The sequence below is a fragment of the Lampetra fluviatilis genome, chromosome 7 (genome assembly GCF_964198595.1).
Source record: "Lampetra fluviatilis chromosome 7, kcLamFluv1.1, whole genome shotgun sequence".
Lineage (NCBI taxonomy): Eukaryota > Metazoa > Chordata > Hyperoartia > Petromyzontiformes > Petromyzontidae > Lampetra > Lampetra fluviatilis.
This window is the reverse complement of record NC_136281.1, coordinates 10,700,187-10,725,589: the sequence shown is the minus strand read 5'-3', so window position 1 is coordinate 10,725,589 and position 25,403 is coordinate 10,700,187. Positions and strand designations below refer to the sequence as shown.

The 25,403-nt window shown below is 48.8% G+C and overlaps 1 protein-coding gene across 6 annotated transcripts; it reads left to right on the top strand.

Annotated features, from left to right (window-relative positions):
- Positions 1-3,993: 3,993 nt before the first annotated feature.
- Positions 3,994-24,276, top strand: BEGAIN (brain enriched guanylate kinase associated). Of its 6 annotated transcripts, none has more exons than XM_078858472.1 (9): positions 3,994-4,000; positions 11,944-12,130; positions 13,495-13,523; positions 13,730-14,050; positions 14,704-14,770; positions 15,675-15,704; positions 17,217-17,324; positions 18,415-18,498; positions 19,592-24,276. In XM_078858472.1, the coding sequence occupies exons 2-9, from the start codon at positions 12,005-12,007 to the stop codon at positions 21,308-21,310; spliced, it is 2,484 nt and encodes an 827-aa protein (XP_078714598.1). In that variant the 5' UTR covers positions 3,994-4,000; positions 11,944-12,004; the 3' UTR covers positions 21,311-24,276. The 6 variants fall into 6 exon arrangements, with proteins under 6 accessions (XP_078714598.1, XP_078714596.1, XP_078714597.1 ...); XM_078858470.1 differs by lacking the exon at positions 3,994-4,000 and adding an exon at positions 4,462-4,790; XM_078858471.1 differs by lacking the exon at positions 3,994-4,000 and adding an exon at positions 4,818-4,933.
- The last annotated feature ends 1,127 nt before the right edge of the window (positions 24,277-25,403 follow it).

Genomic DNA, 25,403 nt, shown 5'->3' with positions numbered 1-25,403 from the left:
TGACGTGCTCTGAGGTCAATGGCTGGGGAGGCACTGTCTGGTATCAGAGCCACATTCACACACTGAGGGGGGCGTGTCCTCACTGAGGGGGCGTGGCCTCACAGAGGGGGCGTGTCCTCACTGAGGGGCGTGGCCTCGCCGAGGGGGCGTGTCCTCACTGAGGGGGCGTGTCCTCACTGAGGGAGGCGTGTTAGACACGTCCCCCTCCCTAAGTGAGGCAGATGTGATAGCTGCCTCCCCTGGTGCTTTTTCATTGCAGTTTCATGACGAGACCAGCGAGCCTAAATATCTTTATACACGTACGTGAAATAAGTTACCTGGAGTATGGAAGGCGAGGACATGAAACGAAGGGGTCTACAAACATTACATTGGTGACATACTGAGATAATAACAGGCACGCGCTTATTGCCCGCGCTCCATCCAGTTACTGAGGGGTTGCGCAATCAGAGGGGAGGCTGAGCTCGTCGCTGCCTCACCTCTCGTCTCTTCCTGTATTTGCAGCGGTGCTCCGCAAATTTGGCGATTTTGACTATCAAACGATTGGAATCGTACAGAAATTACATTTATAACACAGATCAGTGGAACAGTCTTCATATTATTTTTTACTTTTCGTAACAGCTATTTTAATTGGAGTATGGCAGGTGAGGCTCTGCCTCCCCTGCCTCCCCTGACCGCACGTCCCTGGGCGACACACGGTTTCCTTATAAACTTCGTTCACGTAACAGGGTGGAAAGGCTGACATCATCCATCCCTGCGGTGTATTGAAGCGTTGACGAACCCGGTGATCGTTTCAAGCGAGCGCGCACCATCACTAGCTGTGCCTCCCACCCCCAGCTGCGAATGCCCCGGTGAAAGAACCATCTGTGTAAGCTCTGGGTATCAGAATATAGATATATATTTTTTCATACTGGAGGAATCCGATGAGCGATAAAGCTCTTTTTCGCAGATTTCCCGTAGGGGCGGGTCAGAACGTTACAACAACAAACGATACAAACAAGCACGATAGGAGTGAAAAGTATAGGAAAGGTAAGGAAATCACCAAAAAAAGAAAGTATTTTTTCTTACCAGATAAAGCCCACTGAGCTATTAGCATCTTTTTGATAAGCGGCCTAGCCACAAATGAAAGCTCAACATAGTGGCTTATCACGTGGACATTGATAGCGTCCAAATAATCTCAATAATAGTGGATAATCTGTGCATAATTCTGTATGTGTGCAACCTTTGTACTCTTCGTGTAATCCTGTAATGTCTGGAACCTGTGCGATCAATGCCATTGGACCAACGTTGGTCCAACGGATCCAACCATCTGTCAGACGTGGGGCCCAGCGGTTCCATACTAACTGGGAACCTGAAGCAAAACACAGTTTCAATAGTTTTATCATTTTTACCCAACTATGTTCGGATTGTGCTTTTCGTGCAATGTCACGGGGCGGATGTCCCATTGCAGTCTCTTGCCGGAAAGCAGTGCAACACTTTGTGCCAGAACGTCGCGTGAGCACTTCATTAGCCGCCCTCAGCGGTAACCGCTTCTGTAATGAGAGAAAGGGCCGCTCAAACTGTTATGACATAATTCACCCCAACTGTAATTAACATTTATATCTGCGAATTTTCAGTTCTTAGGTATTCCACCAGGGGGAACGCCAATGACGACCCTTTTAATGGCCAGTGTCATTGCCAAAGCAACTTGCCAAGCTGACTTACTGTTAGTAGCTCAGCTTATTGGAGAGTATATTTAGTATACTGATGTAGTTTATATTTTAGTTTTTTACGTGGTGGCTTAGCTGCTGCTCCATATTATTAACATTCTTTCCCTTTATCAATGCTAACCCTACTCCCTCCCTTTGATGCTGCCAATCCTGCATATGCACGGCATAATATGACTTTGAAACCCCCCGCCACACTCCTATGCATTCCACAAGTAATGACTAATCCCATATCTGCATTTCCCATAAATATGCTAAATTCCTCTTGATATGCAAATTATTTTGTCAAGGCGCTCTTCCCCCTCCAACCCAGCTTAAATATACTCTGCCAAGCCTGGTGGTGTTCATTCAGACGCTGTCTTTCCAACAGACCTGTTCTTCACCTGAGGACGGCTGCTTGCGTTGTGGCCAAAACGTCGTGAGAATTATTTTATTATGTTTTAATTGTATTCTTTTATTATTTCCCTTCTACGTGACTTTACCGAAAGAACCAAGAAGATGAACTTGCCAAGCATCATGCTGGTAGTAATTGTTCTTTGCAACACAATAACACAGCATGTTGTGGATTTTAAACCCCTATCGATTATCGATGTTGCGCCCGACAAGAAGGTAAACTTGGTGATGGCCTTCCGTCAATAACATTGCTACTGAAGAGTTTCTGAAGCAGATCATTAGCCTATGGGCCGCCAAGGTTGCGGCTGTGGTAAATGGGATTGACTGTGGACGTCCATGCAAACGAAATGTGTCATCTCGAGGGATTATCTGGGCGAAATATAATTATTTTAAAAACGGCCTTCCACGTGTTCTAATGACTGTTCAGACACACGCATCTGCGGACGTCTGTTACTTTTTATTAGCACCTTTTATATACAAACTCTGGAACAAGTTGGAGACGGCTGGAAAAAAAAGAGAAAATTAGTTCAAGTTAGTGATTATCATGACACCATTTCCTCAAGTGCACAGCGGGGTGAGAGCCAGAGCAGAATACACGGTGGATAAAACCAGGTGGTACGGTTACTTTGTGGAGCCGTTAACCTTCGTGTAAAGTTTGTTTAAGATTGGCCATGTCGTGCCCTCCGTGAGTTTGTGTTATAGCCCCCGCCCGCTCCACAATTTAAACAAGGTAACGGTTACAGAGCTGATAATTGTTTTTTTACCCTTCCATCTGGCAACAAAACTGACACCTTTTTTACAAGGAGTATTTGCATAGACCACAATACCTGCAGCCATAATGCAAACAAAAAACATAACTCTGATAATATATGCACTGTCCTTGAAGTTGATTGGTCCACACCCGAGACAGCTTTCCTTAGAGCCTAGTCTCACATGGTTTGGACCAGATGACGCCAAAAGGCGCACAACTCAAAGACAATGCACCATCAGAGTATGAGAGGTCGGGGTAAGCATTTACACCATTGGAACCTCATTTGCCAGTAAAAAATATGATAATTGCAATTATATGAATACCGAGAATTTCATTGGACCAGTCGACATCGGAATGTCAGACTGCCCGTGACACCTTTAATTGCTGTCTTCGCGCGCCTTGCTTTGGTGATAGGTGTTGTTGGTTTGGCACCTACATAATAGAACTAGCGGGAAGGAAAAAGGAGGAAATTAATGCTCCAGGCGCATCGGATTGAGTTTCTGGAGTCCAAGTGAGGACGTCATTACTCCCTGAGATGGAGGGGCAATACACCAGGTTCATAACCTAATTGTTTTATGTATTTATTAATAACTCTGTTTTACGCGAATCATGCTAAATGACGAATTATTATAAAGTACGTAGGTAGTGGAGTGTACATCTTCAGTCTCAGCATCGGCTCCCCGTGGGAGGCTGACTTCCAAATGGGATAAATTGAAACCAATGCGAGAAGGGAATTCCCACCGACTATAAGGGATTGGAACGCCCCAAGGGAACATCTTTCTATTCGGCACCTCCTAAATCCCCACAGATCCGGGAACAGAGAACACGGAATGACCACGATCATTCATTGCCATTCCGCCTCCGTCAGAGTCGATGGGCGTTCAAGTTTCCGTCTTTGCTTGGAATTATACAACCTCACTTTTTGCAGATCGTGAACGACCAGCGGGTGGCGTGAGATTGATCCGGGGGGGGGGAGGCTGCGTGAGACCGGGAGAGGGGCTGGAGGGGGGGTGAGACCGGGAGAGGAGGTGCTGGGGGGGGGGAGGAGTTGGGCGAGGAGGAGGAGGAGGTGGGCAGTAGCTGGGTACAGCTCCATCTATGCTGTTAAACCTGTCACAGTTACCCCCCCCGCTACATCATCACACAACTCATGGTGAGTACGGTACTGTACTTCACTCACTTTGACGAGAAGAGCGGAGCGAGGAGGGATCGGACCGGGGGGTGAGGGGAGGGTGAGGGGGGGGTGAGGGGGGGGTGAGGGGAGGGTGAGGGGGGGGTGAGGGGGGGGGGTGAGGGGGGGATGAGGGGAGGGGGATGAGGGGGGGATGAGGGGGGGATGAGGGGGTGAGGGGGGGTGAGAGGGGGATGAGGGGAGGGAGGGATGATGGAGGGATGATGGAGGGTGAGGGGGGGTGAGGGGGCGTGAGGGGAGGATGAGGGGGGGATGAGGGGAGGGATGAGGGGGGCGATGAGGGCGGGAAGAGGGGGAGTTGAGGGGGGGATGAGGGGGGGGGATGAGGGGGGGAGACGAGGGGGGAGGACGAGGGGGGGGACGAGGGGGGGGACGAGGGGGGGGGGACGAGGGGGGGGGGGACGAGGGGGGGGGGACGAGGGGGGGGCCTCCTCCCTCGCCGCCGCCGCCGTCACTGCGCTGAGCCGCTACAGTGGCGGCGTTGTCCGCCTCTCTCCTCTCCGTCGTCGTCGCTCTGAGCCCCCGCACTCGCCACGTTTCTTAACTCGCCACGTAGACTAGCAGCAGCAGCATAGTAACGACAACAACAACAAAGTTTGCTGCTGTGGTGGTGGTTGTTTGTTGTGGAGCGAGCCGCGAAGAAGTGAAGTTGGCGGCGATGGTGGCGGCGGCGGCGAAGTCGTTCGGAGTTTTTGTTTAAACTTCGAGGGCTGCTGCTGCGGTCACGAAGTGGAGGAGACGAAGAGGGGAGGTGAGAGAGAGTGTTGGGGTGTGAGGAGGGAGGTGTGAGAGAGTGTGGGGTGTGAGGAGGGAGGGGTGAGGAGTGTTTTGAGTTTCGTTTCGTTTCGCGGATTAACGAGGACGGAGCCGCGAGAGGGAGAGACGCGGGACAAGGTGATGACTGCTCCACTCCCTCTACACATACACACACCACGTGTATCACTACACACCTACACACACCACACGTGTATCACTACACACACCACACGTGTATCACTACTACACACATACACCACACGTGTATTACTACTACACACATACACAAACCACGTGTATCACTACACACCTACACCACACGTGTATCACTATTACACACCACACGTGTAGCACTACTTCACACCACACGTGTATCTATACACACCTACACACACCACACGTGTATCACTACACACCTACACACACCACACGTGTATCACTACACACACACACACCACACGTGTATCACTACTACACACCTACACACACCACGTGTATCACTACACACACACACACCACACGTGTATCACTATTACACACCACGTGTATCACTACACACCTACACACACCACACGTGTATCACTACACACACACACCACACGTGTATCACTACACACACACAACACACCTCATACACCCATACACCACACGTGTATCACTACTACACACACCACGTGTATCACTACACACACACACCACACGTGTATCACTACTACACACCTACACACACGTGTATCACTACACATACACACACCACACGTGTATCACTACTACACACACCACGTGTATCACTACACACACACACCACACGTGTATCACTACTACACACCTACACACACCACGTGTATCACTACACACACACACACCACACGTGTATCACTATTACACACCACACGTGTATCACTACACACCTACACACACCACACGTGTATCACTACACACACACACCACACGTGTATCACTACTACACACACCACGTGTATCACTACACACCTACACACACACCACATGTATCACTACACACCTATACACACGTGTATCACTACACACATGTACCATGCAAAAGTGCACTATACCTGCATGTGTAGAGTACAGGCAGTGTACACGTTGTGTGTGCATGTGTAGAGTACATGCAGTGTACACGTTGTGTATGCATGTGTAGAGTACATGCAGTGTACACGTTGTGTGTGTATGTGTAGAGTACATGCAGTGTACACGTTGTGTCTGCATGTGTAGAGTACATGCAGTGTACACGTTGTGTCTGCATGTGTAGAGTACAGGCAGTGTACACGTTGTGTATGTATGTGTAGAGTACATGCAGTGTACACGTGTCTGCATGTGTAGAGTACAGGCAGTGTACACGTTGTGTATGCTGCATGTGTAGAGTACATGCAGTGTACACGTTGTGTGTATGTGTAGAGTACATGCAGTGTACACGTTGTGTGTGCATGTGTAGAGTACATGCAGTGTACACGTTGTGTATGCATGTGTAGAGTACATGCAGTGTACACGTTGTGTGTGTATGTGTAGAGTACATGCAGTGTACACGTTGTGTCTGCATGTGTAGAGTACATGCAGTGTACACGTTGTGTCTGCATGTGTAGAGTACAGGCAGTGTACACGTTGTGTATGTATGTGTAGAGTACATGCAGTGTACACGTGTCTGCATGTGTAGAGTACAGGCAGTGTACACGTTGTGTATGCTGCATGTGTAGAGTACATGCAGTGTACACGTTGTGTGTATGTGTAGAGTACATGCAGTGTACACGTTGTGTATGCATGTGTAGAGTACATGCAGTGTACACGTTGTGTATGTGTAGAGTACAGGCAGTGTACACGTTGTGTATGCATGTGTAGAGTACATGCAGTATACACGTTGTGTGTGCATGTGTAGAGTACAGGCAGTGTACACGTTGTGTGTTTTATGTGTAGAGTACAGGCAGTGTACACGTTGTGTATGCTGCATGTGTACACGTAAGAGTGTAAGAGCACACACGAGGTGCACAATGCATGCGGTAACCTGCATGCACTGACAAAGATCCCCCGTGTAGCCTAAAAGACTATTGGGGGCAAGTGCTGTGAGCGAGCACCACCACCGGCACAGACGGTACTACATGCACTGTACCCATGCACATGGTGGGAAGAAGCAGTTGTACACATCACCACGCTCTCGTGTGTGTGTTTCTGTGTCCACAGCTGGTGTGTGTACAGATGTGCACACACGCACATGCATGTAGCTATTACCACACACATTCTTGGTTCTTTCGGTAAAGTCACGTAGAAGGGAAATAATAAAATAATATAAATATAAAACAATAAACATTCTCACGACGCAACACAAGCAATCATCAAGAAAATGTTCTTGCTGTGGATTTAACACCTGATGATGATTGCCTGTGTTGCAGTCGAAACATCGTGAGAATTTTTATTGTTTTATGTTTGTATTATTTTATTGTTTCCCTTCTACGTGACTTTACCGAAAGAACCAAGAATATGAATCCCTGCAGTCACGAAAGCTTTAAATCAAAAATATTACCACACACATAACATCACATGGTGTGTGTTGTGTGTAGTTAAGCAAGTTGTGTACACACACACACGTATGACTTGCTTGCAAACGATCCATAAACAGTCGTTATGCAGTGTGCAGTTACATGCCTGTGATGGATGAATAGAGTCCTGTATAGGAGTTAGAGTGCAGTAGTTTAGGGATGTTGCCTGGAGTGAAGGCGCAGTGGTTAAAACACGACGCAGTTTGCTTTTTGTGCAGATGTCTATGTTTTTTGTATTGGTTGCTGTCCTGTATTTGTTTTGCTGTTGTAATCTGAGCGACCCCAAGGATCACTCTTGCAAACGATGCTCCTAAAGTCCCGGTCTTAAGTTCTTTCACCTGGTTTAGCAAAATGAACCAAACACTACGACACCGCATTGTGAACCCGGCAGGTAACCCGAGTTCGATACTTTGGCACGGCTAACATCAGTGGCGAGTGATTTATGAACCCCCTTTCCTCCCCCTCCTTCACCTGATGAGCGTGGTGAAGTATGGTCGGTCACATATCCAGCAGTGGATTGACAGGCTGTCAAGTCTACAATGCGTGCATATCACGACACAGTACACATCTCGTACTAAACCTCTGTTTTACAATAATACAAATGTAAATGTTTATATATATACTACAAAGTTTACACTGCACACAATAGCATTTGGTGGATATGGGCTTGCCTCTTGACATCTGGCACCCAGCAGGACTTGTGCATGAACTGACCTGACACCGCTGATGATACTTTTTAAAGTTGAAACCAGCCCTACAGCGTGTTTGTCTGCTTTAAGCAGACGTTGCTGGGAAACACATTGGTCTGAGAGCCCCATAAACGACAAGGCTAAAGTGTAGTTGTATGTTTATGTGGAGTAGTTTGTACACTACTATAAATGTGTCTCTGCGATGACTAATGCACTGACTGGTTTCAGGATGCTCGTGGGATTATACCGGAGCGGTGACGTGGACTGCTATTAGGGTTTGACGTCGGGCCAGTATCTCAGTTACTGGCAGGGGATTCATGGTGGTAATTCAATGCTAATGTCTTCATAGAAAACACCGGACTAAAGATTCGAGTTTTAAACGGATGTTGCTGAGCACAGGCTAAAAAACAGCGACCAGCAACCAACAGCACTATTGAATCTTCTTGGTTCTGTCGGTAAAGTCACGTAGAAGGGAAATAATAAAATAATAAAAATAAAACATAATAAAAGAATTCTCACGACGTTTCGGCCACAACTTAAGCAGCCGTCCTCATGTGAAGAACAGACAGCGTCTGAAGACGCTGTCTTTCCGAAAGACCTGTCTTTCCGACAGACCTGTTCTTCACCTGAGGACGGCTGCTTGCGTTGTGGCCGAAACGTCGTGAGAATTATTTTATTATGTTTTATTTTTATTATTTTATTATTTCCCTTCTACGTGACTTTACCGAAAGAACCAAGAAGATGAATCCCTGCTGTCACGAAAGCTTTAAATCGAAAAGCACTATTGAAGTTGTAATACAGTCGAAATGAGTGAATGCGTTCATTGAATTGACCGATGAATTGAATAGAGCTTGGGAAACGAGACAATGGGAGGGAATTCCAAAGAGGAAACGTGCGAGGGAAGAAGCAGAACGAGAAGTGTCTCGACCTGCAGCAGTGTGGTGGGTGATCGGTGTGCATGAGTTGGCACAGTGAGGGGCACAGCTGGTGCATCTGCAAGTCATCTCGGTCAACCCATGACACCTTGGTCTGTCCCGTGACGTGTCAGCGAGCCTTTGACACTTCACTTGGCCTCAAAGTGCACCTGGCCTGGCACAAGGGCCGTAGTGATGTCACCACCACTTAATGGCGAATGATGGCTGCTGTGGATGTTGTTGCATGAGACCGAGTGCTCAATATGGGTGGAGATGCAACAACGCCACACTCCGTCCATGTCCGTCCAGTGTGGCAAGCGATGCTATGCAGCCAGGATTTGGTCTCGTCAGTCATCCGCAAACCCATTCACTTTCCATTTCTATCGTGTCAGACTCATCGGGCAGTCATCAATGCTTCAAACAGCCATCATAATCATCATAGTCACGTTGTGAAGAATAATGTTATCCCATGCTTTAAAACAACCTTGTAGAAGCATATCCTTCTTTAAAGGTATGGGTGTATACAGAAACACAATGATCTTAAACTAACTTTAAACAAATATACTGTGCCACAAAAACACAATGAGTAAATATATTGTCTGATTTATCTGTCATGTATACTGCTCTATCAGAATCAAAAGCTTTATTTAACCTGGAGAAATCTGATAAGCGATAAGCTATGAAGGTCTTTTGACAGATGTCCATTGCTATATATTTTTTTACAATTTACAAAGGGAGCTGAGCCTTAAGTAGTTAGGGGGGCAGGGGGGTCTCAGCCCTCTCAACACTGCATGGCTGCTTTAACAAGAACACCACACATGACAGTACTAACTTTGTTGTCATGATCGTAACAAAGTTAGTACTGTGCTGCAGTTGTTTTCAGACACCAGGAATTTGACTTGAGCAGTGAGCGAATCTGAATCGTTCCAACCAATACAATCCTTTATTTCAACCAAGTGAGAACCCAGAGGATAATTAGAGCAAAACATCATAACTTGATCTACAAGAGAACGTGCAATAATATAATAGTCCTTAGGATCTATTTAATATACAAATATAACAAAACAAAATGAGAGCAATTGAAAATGTCCTCTGAGCTGTCCTTTAACAGGGGGCAATGGAAAGTGGGCAGGGGGGAGCATTTGCCTTCCCAAATATTTGACAGGCCAAGACTTGTAAATTGTCCCATCAACGGCATTAATGAGTCCCATTTGAAATACTCAACGTGTGGCCCCAATGACTGTTGCCCCTACCAACCTCAGAATCATTCCCACAGGCCCAATAATGAGTATCTTCTTTGTTCCTCTCAGGTCTGCCTCGCAAAGGCAATCTGTAATTACAGTTATGCATCAATAAGAGTGTATAACCCAACACGCTTGACTCGACAGTGTTGTAGCCACTTGTGTAACGGTTCACGTGGCGGAAATAGCAAGTAATTATCGGATCATCTGCACGCCGCCAAGTTCTGCGCTACTAGAGCGAGTGCTGCTGTGCTGTCGCAGGGCATGTCTGGGGATGTTAGTTAATAAACCTTGATTTGGAATTCATTAACCTAGGGCTGGGGTGGTTGGGTATTGTACGTGGTTACACCGGGGGCTGCCTTGTGCCCTCTGTGTGCCGCTGCCGGCTAAGCCACACACATCGTGGCTGTGGAGAAGAGTGGGTATTGGATTGTTGGGGAGTCGGGGGTGGGGGGGGGACTGCTGACACTGATTTTCCCAGTTCAATTGAACCCCCGAAAACCCCACGGGCAATGGGGGCACGTCACGTTCCGCTGTGTTTCGTTGCATTTAGGAACGTATAGACGAGGACTGAGTACGATGCGTACTGTTATTAATGGAGCACCAAAAGGTGATTAATAACTGTTAAGTTTTGCCTCGTAGAAAATATATTGGCTAGCAGTAAGATTTTTTAAAAAGAAACTGATGAAAATGAGACGAAAGGTGGGAGATAAGCGGATGGCTAAAACACACACGATCTCACGCTCACTAGAACGTCAGCACATGAATACAAACATACTTATTTTTTTGTATAAAACAACCAGTGCCTTTAAATGCAGTGCCTGTAGAACATCCTCCACCAATACACTGTAAGACATTGAGGTTCCTCATCCCTTGGTCGAAACTGTAAACCTTTTGAGCAGTGGAAGAAACCACCCGAGCCATCTTGCACGGGTTGCCTTATTTTAATCACCCGGGTTTGCCCAGATGGGGTGTAAAGTTCACGAGAAGTTGACTTGTGGAATCTGTAGTCGTGTCTCTGTGCCAAAGGTCCTTTGACGTGTGCACAATTAGTGGGGCATTTGTGACCATACTACCGCAATCGCGCAGAGCAGAGCGCACCAGTCATCATCAGAACTCTAGACAGGCAGCCCGAAACTTAGACAGAACTTGCTTGTTGTAATTCCAGACTCATAACCAGATGCTTGGAAGGAATGGCCTTCTTGATCGTGGGATTTAATGCTCTTTTGTAAAGGTGGCGGGCATTGTGGCGTCTCTGAGTGACGTTTTTTTTACTGAGCGGAGTTTTTTTAATTTGCGGAGGTATTTACTTTCTTATCCTTGCTACGAAGATCACTGCATATATCAAAATATTGCGTTTCTAGGAATCGCTGACTTTAACGCAAGTGGAGAGTAAGGTAAGCTGTGGAGTTGTGCTTGCTGTTCACAAAAAATAAAAATGCTACTATTTTCATGTTCTGTAGTAGCACATTATATCAGAAGTTCGGCAAATACCCTGCAGTTAATCTCCTTTGCATGTTCTGTTTTATTCACAAAGGAATACAAATTTGAGGATAAATCTAAATCTGTTGACCGCGGTGACCGTTTGATGAAACTGGTTATTGGCAGGCCCAGTGAATTTGTGCGGATTTTGCGTATGCCTGGCTGGCTGGGAGCACGTCACGGGAAACTTATCATCGACCACACACTATTCCGGACGGATAATTGCTCAATGCGATTAATGTTACGAGTGCGCTTGTGCCCCGTGGGTAGGAACCACCGAATAACGCTGCCACCCACCGGGGGGCCACAGGAGCACTGGAGCGGACGGGCCATGGCTATGAATAGCGGTGTCGCGGCACGCAAGCCGTACAGGAAGGCGCCTCCCGAGCACCGCGAGTCGCGCCCGCCGGGAGCCAGGCATCTCGCTGAGCCCGCCATGACACGATATAAGTCAGAGGTAATCAAAGAGGTATCAGGGCAGATTCTGAGTTCAGTTCCGCAGACTGGTAATTTGTTAGGGAGGGAGGGCGTGGTGTCTGAGTTAGACAGCGGTGAGGGTACGACGACGTGGGAAAGGCAGTCTTCTTCAGGGGAGGACAGGGCGACCGGACGGAGGGGAGCCCGAGCGGGAGACCGAAGCTGGGGGCATATTTCAAGCAAGGATATGGCAGAATCGCATCTTGCCTCTGCACGGAAGCTGCTTGCAAACCGGAGAGCCAAGTCGGCTGACTTCAGAGACATTTCGAGCGCTACGACGTGCAGCGACAGCTCGTCCGATTGGAGTGCGGGAGCCAATACCAAGTCGGCAAAGCTTTACAGCCGGCAGCAAAAGTTGCACAAGCTGCAGAAGCAGATGGCTGGTTCAGACGCGGTCCTCTACAAGTCGTCCATCGGCGCTGGCTCGCAGATGCGACGGTCGAGGACGTTGCAGCCTCTAAAGTTTTCGGCGGTCGTAGATGAAATCTCATCGCAAGTTTTAAGTCCGGTGACACTGAACAGCTATGGCATACGCAGAGCTGCGAGGGAGGTGGTCGTAGAGGTGAGGAAAGCGTTAGGGGCGAGGGAGCGGGACGGGAAGCACGAAAGTGCGCAGGCGAGCGATCGGCAAGAGAGGCAAGACGGGCACGGGGTGCACGGCGCCGGCAAGGAAATGACGCACAGTTCACAAGCGACAAGCTCGCACGGTAGGAGGAAGTGTGCGGCCACCCCGCTCGGTCTTACGAAGGATAAGCTGGAGGGCATGGCCATCGCCAGTTCGTCGAGGCGTGAGTTCGCCCATCACTCGCCGCACGATGACACGCACACGGACACGGGTTCCCAGTGCAGCGAGGACATAGGCTGCAGCAGGAGCAGAAGCAGGGACAGGCGTCGCTGGGATGGCAGCCGCGCGGAGCAAGCGGCGCACACGCACGGGGGACGCAGCCAGGGCTGGGAGGGTGTGGGGACCGCTGATGCGGTGCGCCGAGAGGGAGCGAGTAGCGTTGAAAGCCCAAAGGTAATTTACGCCGAGGTGGTGCGGAAGGAGCGTGGCAGTGATGCGAAGAGAGCGCAGCAGACAAGAGCCTGCGAGGCTGCAGGAAGGGGGGATGGGGGGTGGCTTCAAGATGGTACCAACGTTTTCGGTGCAAGCTCTGTGGACCCACCGTTAACTCTGGGCCCGTCCAGGAACTTTCAACTCTTTCAGTCCAAAAAGGTATTGGACTAAATAGTTTTTTTACCCATATCGCTTATTGTTATTGCTGGTGTTTTGACCAGGACTGTGGGATTGTTCAGCGTTTGACATTGCAATAATGAATTGTTTTTGTGTTGCTTTCTGTGCAGGAGGTGCTTCCAGATTCTCATAAATCCAGGTACTCATTTACCTCCAGTTTCCACTAACAGCAAGTGTTTGCCGCACGCACTGTGCCACATGTTTGTTCAGCGGTGCACGCGCTGTTTTCACGAGTCAGGCTTGTTCAGCCGGCGCATGCACATCGTCACGTAGGCAGGACAGACATTCTTAGGAGAGAGCATGCATCACCCACCGCCTTCCCTGGCTGCTCTCGCGCCCCCACAGGCCACAGCACGAGGAGCACGTGAGCCTTCCGGTGCCTCACTCGGAGAGACCGGGCGACGGGCCACACCTCGCACAGAGCGCCGAACTCGGGAGGCCCGGAGAGTCGCATGGTCCAGAGAGGGCCGCTTTGCCGGGGCTGGGCCATCCGGGCCTGCCCGTCAGGGTCAGTCCCGACACCGCAGCAGTTTCGAGGGATGGGCTTGGCGGGGAGCAGACGGGGCCAAGGAGGGAGGCAGACAGACGGGCAGCACAGCCAGGCCTGGAGGCCGAGCTGGGTCAGGCATGGGAGGAGATCCGACGCCTCCAGGATATGTACGGCAGGTGTGTTGCACGGGCATTACAAGCACGCGTGTGGGCACGACACGCACCGATCCGTGCACAAAATCACAACGCTACAAAGTGCTATTAGCGAGCATCTTTTCAGACCAGGGCGGCACACAATGGGGAGGTATGGTAAGCACCATGCCCAGTCACCTAGATTTCCCCAGTGCTGATGTTTAACACATTGGTATCGGTGTATGAATGCAGGCAATGTTCGTGACATTGTTTTCCGCATATTGAGGCTTGCCTATTTTGATGTAACTGCTGTACAGAAATAAACTACTTGGTAATTTTACCGATAACGAATGTCTTAAGCCTCACATGTGTATGGGCAAGTGCTGTTAGTGACCGCCTACCACTAGCTGGGCTCAGTGCAAGAAGAGGCGCTGTAGTCGGCACAAAACATACCTGGCTGCTTTTGTCTCCCAATTATGATACTGACTACCTTACCGGGGATGATTTTGGGTTGAGGCCTCTGAGGATTGCCCAGACCAGATTTAGATTCCGATTGTAACTTGTGCCGTGTTCCGTGACCAAGGCTGGCGCTTAGGTTGCCATCATTGTAATGCAGTGCGTGAATCACTTCCGTCGTCATGTGAGGACCGACCGCACGCTCGTCCTCAAGAGGGTTGTGTTTTGTCCGTCTTTCTCAGAATGCAAAGCAGTTACTTGTTCTCCCAGAAGACTAACCAAGACCTGGAGGAAAAATTGCAAAAACTAGTGAGCTTCTCCTCTCTCCGTGTTCGTCAACTTGTATAAATGCACACACATGCACTAGGCTCTTGCTAAAAAGGGCATCATGTGTTATAAGGGGTGTCACAGTGGTGAGATGTTAACTACCTCGCCTGGTATACAGGAGGTCGTGGGTTCAATCCCAACCCTGATGCCTATTTGGAGTTTGCATGTTCTCCCCGTGGTCGAGTGGGTTTTTCTCCGGATCCTCCGATTTTTGCCTCCACATTGAGAACATGAGTCTTTAGCTGCTGTACATTTCCACGTGATACGCCTCTTTGTTAAGCTATCATTTATGGCCAAGTCGCTTAAAAAAAGAGCTATACAGTATAGCGCAGTGGGCCTTACCTGGTAAAATTTAAAAAAATGTTTAGTTTAGTAACAAATAAACGAAACGTCATCTTCATTGTTACCATTCATGCATGCATTGATTGATAATGCTGCAATTAATATTTAACATGCATCTGTGCATCTCATCATGTCTGTTTCTTATGGGAGGTGCCACTAATTTCCTGATTTTACGGATGGTGTATTCACAAATGCATTTATAAATATTGTACAACTCCTAATGATGAAAAAAAAATCTTGTTAGCACGCTGCCAGCGCAGCAACAGACGGCGCCTCCCGCTCGTTGTGTGCCCACCTTAACGCACTGACAAGGGAACGGCAAATAAAGTTACGTGCGCAACAAGGGCAAGGCAAGTCGCTGCCTTGGCAGTTGAGCCCTCGCCATCCAATGTAAAGTGTCCCGATAGGACGGTGTGACCCATCAATTATTTAAAGCTGCCACTGTACACTTCATGGCAGAGTCATTCTTTTTTTATCCAGTTCCCCACGGTGATGAACAATCTGTGCCGTCTCTGCCTCTCTCCCCACCTCTGCTTCTCGGCAGGCTTCTCTCTGCTACAAGTGGTATAATGCAGCTGAGTGTTTTCTAACGTTCAACTTCACATTTCTCAAGCTATGCACCCCCACCCGCTTTTCCACCGCCAATCCCCCCCCTCCTCCTCCCCCGCCTATCCGCTCGCCCGGAGTGTCATGCGTGTACATTTGGACGCTCGAGCTGCAAGCTGCACTTTCACTCTGGGACGCTTTTGGTTTCCTTTTTAAATGGGCCACATCTTATGGGTGTTATTCCTGGTATATACGGAGGTAACGCCTGTAACGGGAGGCACATGACTGGAACGCGTATGCAGAGACGCAATTTGTCTGAGTAGAACAGCCTCCCAGCGACTCGCAGAACGCTCACGCTGAGGTGTTATATGTAAGAGAAAGCAAAGAGAGGAAGGTAATGTTACCCCTTGACTGCCCGATGTCACTCAATCCACCACCATGACTCTTGTTTCCCTACTGCAATATGCAGCAAGCTGACCAGGATCCTGTTGCAGCAAAAGACGGTTCAGGGGAATGGTTGGAATTTTTCCTTTTTTTCCCTTTGGACAAAAATGCACGCTTTTCCGGTTGAGCGAGTAGGGGTTGGGTTTAAGTTGGAGGACGTGTGCGCACCTTGTCGGGGAATGTTTCACACTCCCTGCCATCACATGTGTGACATCGTATTTGATAACTTGATGAAACGTTCACCACGCCCCCCATGCATGAGCTGAGCTGCGATCACGCTCCAGCATATGTGGGTTAAGTTGAATGGAGTACGAGCACAGCCAGAAAGCAGGTGCTCACCATGGCGCATGGCTTCCAACAGATGAAAGACCTCGCTTGAGATAAAAAAAATGCAACAACTATTATAATCGGTCTAATTCACGAACCTCCGTCATTCAAGGAAAATCTGTGGCTGAATCTGTCACTTGAATAATACGTTTTACAGTTACGTTATGTGACCGGCAAATTCTCCATTAACCCGTGAGGTGTACTGCAGGTGCGCGCAATTTATCGCTGGACAAGAATTCCCATTTGCATTGGCTTTGAGGGAGGAAGGCAACCCACAATAAGATGCGAGCACTGGTGACCTGAACCGCATGACATGAGACAAATTAAAATCAATGTGACCCGTGCTGCCCACGAGTGCACGTTCCATTTTGTTTCGGAGGCTCAATCGCAAATCCTCCTCTGACATGGACAGTGCGATGGTGAGGGGGGCTTGCCGTCCCGTGGCCTTAATCCCTGCAGCCGTTCGCACAGAACCACCCGCGGGCTTGGGGGCAACATCACAGCTGTGCTTTCACGAGGTCAGTGCCAGGGCTGTCTGGCTCACCAGCGAGTGCATACAATTATGCGAGTCAGAGCAGAGGGCTCCTGCCTGTGCCTGGCTTCCTTGCTCCTGCATCGTCCCCGCTTGGTCAGCTGCTGCCATTACATTTCCGACGCTGCGTTGAACTCTTGTCACCACCTGGTTTCGGTCTTTGCTTGGGATGAGCACTGCCTGCCACCAGTCTTATAACTGCGTGCAACGTCTCGCCGGAAAATGTCCTGCTTTCAGGCTCAGGCGTTTGAAGAAGAGAAAACGAGCCTTAACGTGGAGATCGTGGCGCTCACGGGCAAGCTGATGGACGCCAAGACCACGATCAACAAGTTGGAGGAAGAAAACGTGGGCAATGCACAATGGTCACAGCCACTAAACAACCCCGGGCAATTTGAGTTTCCGCCGGACAGAAATGCTCTTAGCTATAGGTCATCCGGTCAACGGTAGAGCGAGCGGATCGCAATCAGAAGGTTGCGAGTTCAAATCCTGTTTGGGAGTTGACTTCGCCCTTCGTCCCATCGGGATTAATACATGAGTAAGTCAACAATGGTTGTCCTGTGGGAAGGCTTGTCCCTTTCATAGGAATGTGGAATTTCCACCACTCATTCAGGACTGTAGACTGGAGATGAGCACCGCCCCGGTGCTCACCATCTTGGTGGTTTGATTAAAATCAACATGTCTAACCGGATTGACCTTGGTTTCCAATTGTTATGCCGTTTTCATTGTACATTGTTATTTTTTGTAATTGTCGATTCAGATCCATTCTTGCATTCATGGTACAGGTATTGAATTGTGCAGCGGAGAATTGAGAAACAATACAAAACAAGTAGGGGCAGGGTTGGGGGGAGAACCAAGACAAAAAAGGATTCTTTATTTGAATCACGACTCTCAACTGTGTATTCATCGAATCAAGATGCATGGCGGTGAATCATTACATACCTAGCTATTCCATTTGTCCCTACACTGTCTCCACATTGCGATTTTCATAGCTCTGAATGTGAGCGCCACAGTGGTGAGATGTTAACTCTCTCACCTGGTATATAGGAGGTCATGTGTTCGATCCCGGCCCTGACGCCTGTATATTTAGAGTTTGCATGTTCTCTCCATGGACGCGTGGATTTTTCTCCGGGTCCTCCGTTTTTTTCCCTCTACATTTAGAAACATGCGTTTTAGAGTATTTGGCTGCTATAAATTTCCACGTGATAAGCCACTTCGTTGAGCTATCATTTCTGAAAAAGAGCTATTTAGCTCCTGGTAAAATAAAAAGTAAAAACAAAATTTACGTGCAAAATGAATATCTGAAACCGGATAGACGGGAGATGGAATTTATCGTCTCGTAAACTGTAGCGAAGAGCCACAAGTGTTAGCCCTGAACACAGGCCAGCACAGGGGTCGCAGCACGTTTATCCGACGTCGCATTGCGTTCCCGTTTCAGGAGCGCTTCAGGAAGGACTGTAACCTGGCCGTTCACCTCCTGCAGTGCAACAAGTCTCACTTCAGGAACCATAAGTACTCTGAGGTGACCACCACCGCAGCTGACGCCGGAAATAACGCTCGCATTTATTTCGTGAAACATAAAAGCAATGCTAATTTAAGGAAATGCACGTTAATATATATTTACAAGCGTGTGTTTAAACATCCAAACGCACTTATGTAGTATTTCTTTGTTGAGACACAAATGATGAGTAAAATTATCCTAAAAGGTGTTAAATGTATATAAATGCCCCACAGCATGTGTCCCAAGGTATTGTATTGTGTATATATGTGTATATATGATTAATATTTTAAGTAATGTACAATTTTAGCAAATTATCATTAGACCTCCTTTGCCAGTACCAAAATATAATAATAGGGTTTTTCCCTTTTTTCTGGGAACAAAACTGAAACCTTTTTACAAGGATCCATGTATGCATTAACCACAATACTTGCAGTCAAATGCAAACAAAAACACACTATGATAGTTTGATAGTGCATCGTCTTTGAGCTGTACGCCTTTTGGTGTCCTCTGGTCGAGCACCAATTGGGTCGAGGCTTAAAAGAAAGCCGTTCCTTGGTGTGGACCAATCAGTTTCAAGGACAATGCATATATTATCATAGTATGTTTTTGTTTGCATTTAACTGCAAGTATTGTGGTTAATGCAGACATGAATTCTCATAAAAAGGTTTCGGTTTTGTTGCCAGAAAAAAGGGGAAAACCCCTATTATTTTAGCAAATTACTTTTGTAGGAAGGTCAGACTTTAAGCCTCTTAAAGCATTCGCCGAATTCGAGCTGCTCTGCCCATCCTGCGTGCACCTTTTTGTCCTTGGTGATTTTTTTATTCCACCACATTTTATTATAAATCTGGGAAACGATTACGAGCAAAGAACTAATGTGACTGCCGCTTGAGTGCGTGGCACACGTTCAGCTGCAGGTGTCATGTAATTGTCCCGTTAGGCCGTTTTAATAGCTGGGGTAATGTAGTAGGTATGGTGCAAAACACAAAACACGCCTTGTGCCTTTGTTTCCCCCAACTGTGATATTGACCTTGGCTGTGAATTGCCACAATATTAATGAAAATGATGTTCAATATTGCCTGTGCTTAACGGTGACGATGCCCGCGCACACGCACAGCTGCCCCAGGAGCTGCAGGAGCTGGTGAGCAAGCACATGGGCGGGGAGGTTGGCGACGCTGCCAGGGCCTCGCCGTCCCACGGTCCCCCGTCGTCCGCTCACCCCAAGGACTCGGTCCCTACGAGCGTGATCGTACGCGTCCTTGAGAAGCCCGAGCCGCTCGGCCTGCAGTCGGCGAGCTCGCGCAGCGCCCCGCGGCCCCTGGCGGGCGACACCTTCGTCCACGTGGACATGAGCGCGGAGCATTACGAGCAGGACGAGGGCGACGACGCGGAGAACGGCACAGCCGCCGCCGTCGCGGACATGGTTTACGACGACGCGAGCGACACGTGGGTGCACAAGGGGTCGTCGTCGTCGTCGGCCAGCGGCAGCGCGTGCAGCCGCCAAAGCAGCGTGGACGGCGCTGGCGCCCCGCGGGACAACGGCTGCGAGAGGAGCGCGCCGTCCCCTCGTCGGCTCTCCCCGTACCCGACGCCGGCGCCCGCCGGCGCGCACGCCACGCCGCCATCGCTGCCGCCTTCCAGCACGTACGGCGGGCGCCGCGCGTTGGTGGAGTTCTCCGGCGACGATCACGTGAGGATCCCCAAGAACAGCCCACTCCCCAACTGTACGTACGCCACGCGGCAGGCCATCTCCCTTGGCATGGCCACCAAGGAGGACGCCGCGGCTGTCGGAAAAGCGGTGCCGCCGCCGCCGCCGGGCTCGCGTGCGGAGGGAAGTCGCTCGCCCCAAGGCCCCATCCAAAACAGCGCCGGGCACAACATTGTCGTCCCCGCAGAGCTCGATCACGGCTACGGCAAGACACGTGACGGTGTTCATCCTTGCATGGGCAGCCCCGGCGCGCATGAGCAACACTCGCGCCTTCCACCGCTGCCTCATCGTAGCCCACGCACCAGTGCGGAGCAGGATCTGATGCACTTGGCGCAAGGTGGAGGGGAGCGGCAGGGTCTGTATTACGAGCCTCCCACGTCGACGCCATATCCGGGGACGGTGGCATGGCTCGGTGGGCAGGGGCAACCGTGCGACAACGCTTGCTCAGACACGCACGACCGGCAGAGCTTCTGCAACTGGGAGACGGAGATGCTGGGCAGCTGGCGCCGCATGTTCGTGGACAAAGTGGCGCCAGACTCGGACAAGGAGATCTCCAGCCGCACTTCTTTCGACAGCGAGTCCGTGCAGCTGCTGTCCGAAGTTTTGGGTCAGAAGCGTGCGGGGGACGACGGGGGCAATGGCGAGTGCCGGGGGGCGGTCATGCGTCGCACCAGCGGGCCATACCACTCGGACGGGGAGGAGTCGTACACGGCGAGTCTGTCCGAGTCGCTTTTTTCGGGCCACGCGAGTCAGGATTCTGGCCCCGACACCGACCGCGTGGAGAGGAAGGCGGAGGAGCGGTGCGTGGGCGAGCGATCTGCGGAACGGGAGAAATCGGCCTGGCTCAGGGACGAGAGCGCCGTGGTCAGTCGCATGCAAGGACGCGCGCACGGGCTCGGTGCCTCCGACAAGCCAGGAGAGACGGTGCACAGTGTGGAGGAGGTGCGTGGAGGACAGGGCCATCTACTGAGCAGTGAGCTGGGGGACTTGCCTCCACCCAGGGCTCAAAAGACCCACAAACGCATGGGTGTGCATCACAACCTGCGCAGGAAAAACAGTTTCACCAAAGCACAGGAGGACGGAAGCATTCTGGACTTGGCAGCAGGCGAGGGAGCGCACGTGTTGTGATGTCGCATTTGTTCACACGTCAATGGTTGTTGGTTAGCGATGGCACTTGCCGATGAATTTCTTGGATCACGTGCCATTCGCTTAGTCGTCATTTAGTCACTGCCAGATTCAAACTGATTGTGAAATTGTATCAAACGGATGGCGTGTGAAATGTGCAAGAGTTGGTTTAATGATCTTTTTTTAAGTTAGCAAGAGGACTGTAGATTAAAAGCCACTGGCAACCCATGATGGGATGTTTCCTGTTTGGCTCATCAGTCCCGCTTAGGTGTGAACAATGTAAGGGATCTGTTTTGGTGTCACCACGATTGTTATCAGCGCAGCGCTAACACCGATCACACGTCTGCCAAACAGACCCTGAGACAACAGGCCCCACTCCTGCTTCTTCAGTTCTAACTTTCCTTATCGATCAACATCCGCAATAGGCAATGTTTTTTTAAATTACGAAAAATGGACGAAATTGATATTAACAGGATCCTGGACTGTTTTAGATGGCGAGGCCTTGGCATGTGAGGGTTTCCTAGCTGTAGAGTCTTTGGATTTAAAAAAGTCCCCTGTCTTCTCACGCCCTCTCACGGCTCATGGGTGCACGGGAAACTGCCAATGACGCGGTCTCTTTATATTTCAATTCAATAGACGTCATTGGAGCTGTTTGTTCGTTATCGGCTAGGTCAGAGGAGCAGTAATGCCGGAGACTTCAATCTGCAAGGGGGTACACGACCTCGAGTTTTAAATTGACTTTAAAATGTCAAGAAAACATGGCATGCTCTGAACAGGAGCAATGTCTAACTAGCTTTACCTGCCTATGTGTTAGAATGTTACTTATCGTTTATTCTTTGTGTCGTCATGCTTATCACTTTATTTGATTGTACTGTACTGTTAGCAAATTGTAGTGAGGCGGCACAGGAGACGGTTAATGAGATTCCACGGCGAGCTTCAACACTAGAAATGTTTGTCTTTTATATAACAAAAAAATGACACAGTACTCTATATTTGTATTCTTCGTATCGTGCTGCAATAATTACGGATGAAACTATTTTAATCATGAACTAATATTTTTTCCCTGATGTATACTTGCTAGTCTTGGTGCTGTCGCTTCGACTTATGGACTTAAAATATGCTGTTTACATGACTAAACACACAGGACCAATACAGCTGACAGTTGAGTTTCAAAGATAAAATAACAGTGTTGGCGCCATGCCTGGCTGGATGTGACATGCCGATGCAGTATAGTCACTTTCTATCTTACGGAAAGCGCTAAATTCGTCTTTTAGCCGCACCACTTTGTTTTCGCCTACAGTGGCACCTCTGATTTTGGTGGGAGATGGTGTTGTAAACGGCCGGGTTTCAAAACCCCTGCTCTCTACAACAGTTGCTGCAGAAAAGACGTTTTCTACTTCACTTATAGAGCTGCTTCTGTACACGAGGATTACACTTGAAACGTACGTGCATGATGCAAACGTCAAGTGTAAGGTGAGCTGCAAAAACAACTGCGTTGACTTGTGCAGTACATAACACCATGGCCTTGAGGGGATCTCCTTTTACTTAATGGACACGTGCTTTAGCAGTGGGAAATTAACGTCGTTATAAAAAAAACTAGAAAACGTCTCCAGCAACGTCCGCTTTCCACGATATGCAGCCGAGACTACCCGAATGTTTTGCTGGTGCAGGTATTTTCTAGCTATACCATATTTGGGATGAACAAGTAAACTTGTAAGTTTATTTATTCCAAATACATTTTAAATGTAAATGTTAAACTGACAACTTTTATTCCTGATCCGGTAAGCGCCAATTCCAATTGAGAACAGGACTCTGGTTTTTAAGGGGGACTTGTGTTTAAATACATATGGGAAAACAAAATATCTTGGACAACAAAAGGATGTTTTTGTCCCAAAAGTCAGGCGGCTGACATGGCGGAACCAGCAAGGCACAAGCGTTGACGTTACAGCGGTGTATGTTTTCTCTGAGCCTGCATCGCTGTCAGTGGTGGTGGTGAAACTCTTTAGGGAGGTTTTTACCGTTGCCTTCATTGCAGTGACCCAATGTTTCATGTTTGCCAGGTTATTGCTCGGAACCCAAATGGGAAGTCGCGAGGATGGAGCCATTCTTCCGAACACGCGAATGCATGCCGTTGCGGCAACTGCTGCTGCTGCCCACCCTTTTTTTGTGCGGTCGGTGGCTGGTTGGGCGGTTTGTGGCAGTGTGTCGCTCTGCCTTGCAGTGTGTCACTCTGCCTTGCAGTGTGTCGCTCTGCCTTGCAGTGTCGCTGCCAGGCCGTGTCCTCGTCAGAATCTATGCACCCGGCGTGGCAACCGGACTCACGGAGCCTGCTCTCGATACTGGCTGTGGGCGCAGCTGGTGCTGAAGACTGTACCTTGCAGTCGACTGCACAGCCACATGCAACGTTGGGCCAACGTTGGAATTTGGTTGGAACTGTTGGAACAACATTGACCCAACGATCCATGTTTACTCCATTTCCTCGATACATTTCGTCGATACATTTCGTCATAGTCATTATTAGTTAGTCGGTGTGTGTGTGTTCATTTTATTCTCCTACGAACCAACGTGTATACTCGGAGACCTTGTTGGCGTGACTGAAATGTCCTTTGGATTTTTTTAGAAATTTTGTTTATCGTACATTCATTGTCTTTCCATTAACACAGCAAAATCAACGGGCCTTGACTTATGAAATGCACCACCAGGGAGTATTCGCAAAGTAGACCGTGTTGTGCCCGTGCCGGTTGAATCGACTTGAAGTGTAATGTGCGAGTGTGGCCGCCCACCCTCCTCACGGCGCCTCGGCTCTCCCCCGCGCGTGCTATTCAGGGACACTTGTAAACGCAGTATTTATTTTTGTCCATGAAAATGTAGTAGGGGTGTTCTGGGTGCAAGCCTAATCCGGACAATCAGGGCGGCCTCTCTTTGCCTGCACTTGCTGAAACGCAATAATAAAGTATTTGATCTTCCTGCGTCCGTGAGCCTTGTCCGGTTTGTGTACAGGTTATTGTTACACGGCCTCAATGCACTCTTCCCCCTCACGCTTCCATCTTGCCATCTCCCTTGTACCATTTATTTAGCAAATGCTTTTACACGTGACTTTTACACAGTGCCATGATCCCTACCCATCACTTTCAACTACACTTAATCTACATTCACAACAATTCATGTGAGAATGCACATTGTTGCATTTTAGATATTCTTGGGTCTTTTGGTGAAGTCACGTAGATAGGATCAAATAAAATAACAAAAATAACAAAAAAAACTACGACGTTTCGATCGCAACACAAGCAATCGTCATCAGGAGAAAAAATGGTGGGGAAGCAGTTGAGGCAGGATGTTTTAAAGGTTTGAAATGGGTGTAGCCCAACGGTCATAAACGAAGTGGGCGGGGCTAGTGATGTTAAAGGAAGAAATTAGCATGTAAATGTAAAATCGGAGAGCTACCTCCACGACGACGAAGCTACGGAGGTGGCCATTGTATTGTGGGAGATTAGCATGTCAATGTAAGATCGCAGATTCACCGCCACATCGAGGACATGAGCGACGGTGGCTGTGTTAGTGTGAGACATTTAACCTGTTAATGTAAAACCAGAGAGTTGAAAATAACTACTAACATCGGAAGGTAGTATGGAAACATCACAGCCAGTTATGACTAATAATGTCCTTCCAATGATTGCTCAGTTTGTACCCATCTTCTCTGTTGAAATTGTGTCTGTGTATATATATCTGGATGGCTTCATGAACAAATCTTTGTTGATAGCCAGTAGGCTTGCAAAGTACCTTTATCTTAGAGAAATCAATTTCGTGTGAGCCCATCGCATTAAAACAATTAGCAGCCACGGCCGAGGTATTGGTCCTACCGTGTTTCAGATTTGCCTTATGTTCACGAACATGGTCCGAGACATGTTGCTTAGTTTCCCCAATGTAACTACTGCCGCAGACAGCTTAGTTTGTAGACGCCGGGGTATTGCATGTCAAGGAACACATCCTTCACAGATGGGATCAGATCACGAATTTTATGTATTGTGTTCAATCTAACCTGCATCTTGTGTTTACTCATGATTTTGGAAATATCTTTCGTGACCCCTGCTATGTC

Coding starts and splice junctions, on each gene's coding strand:
- BEGAIN (XM_078858467.1), top strand. CDS start 12,338: ATGGCAGAATCGCATCTTGCCTCTGCACGGAAGCTGCTTGCAAACCGG. Junction 13,524..13,729: donor CCAGATTCTCATAAATCCAG/GTACTCATTTAC, acceptor GCGCCCCCACAG/GCCACAGCACGAGGAGCACG. Junction 17,325..18,414: donor ACAAGTTGGAGGAAGAAAAC/GTGGGCAATGCA, acceptor TTCCCGTTTCAG/GAGCGCTTCAGGAAGGACTG.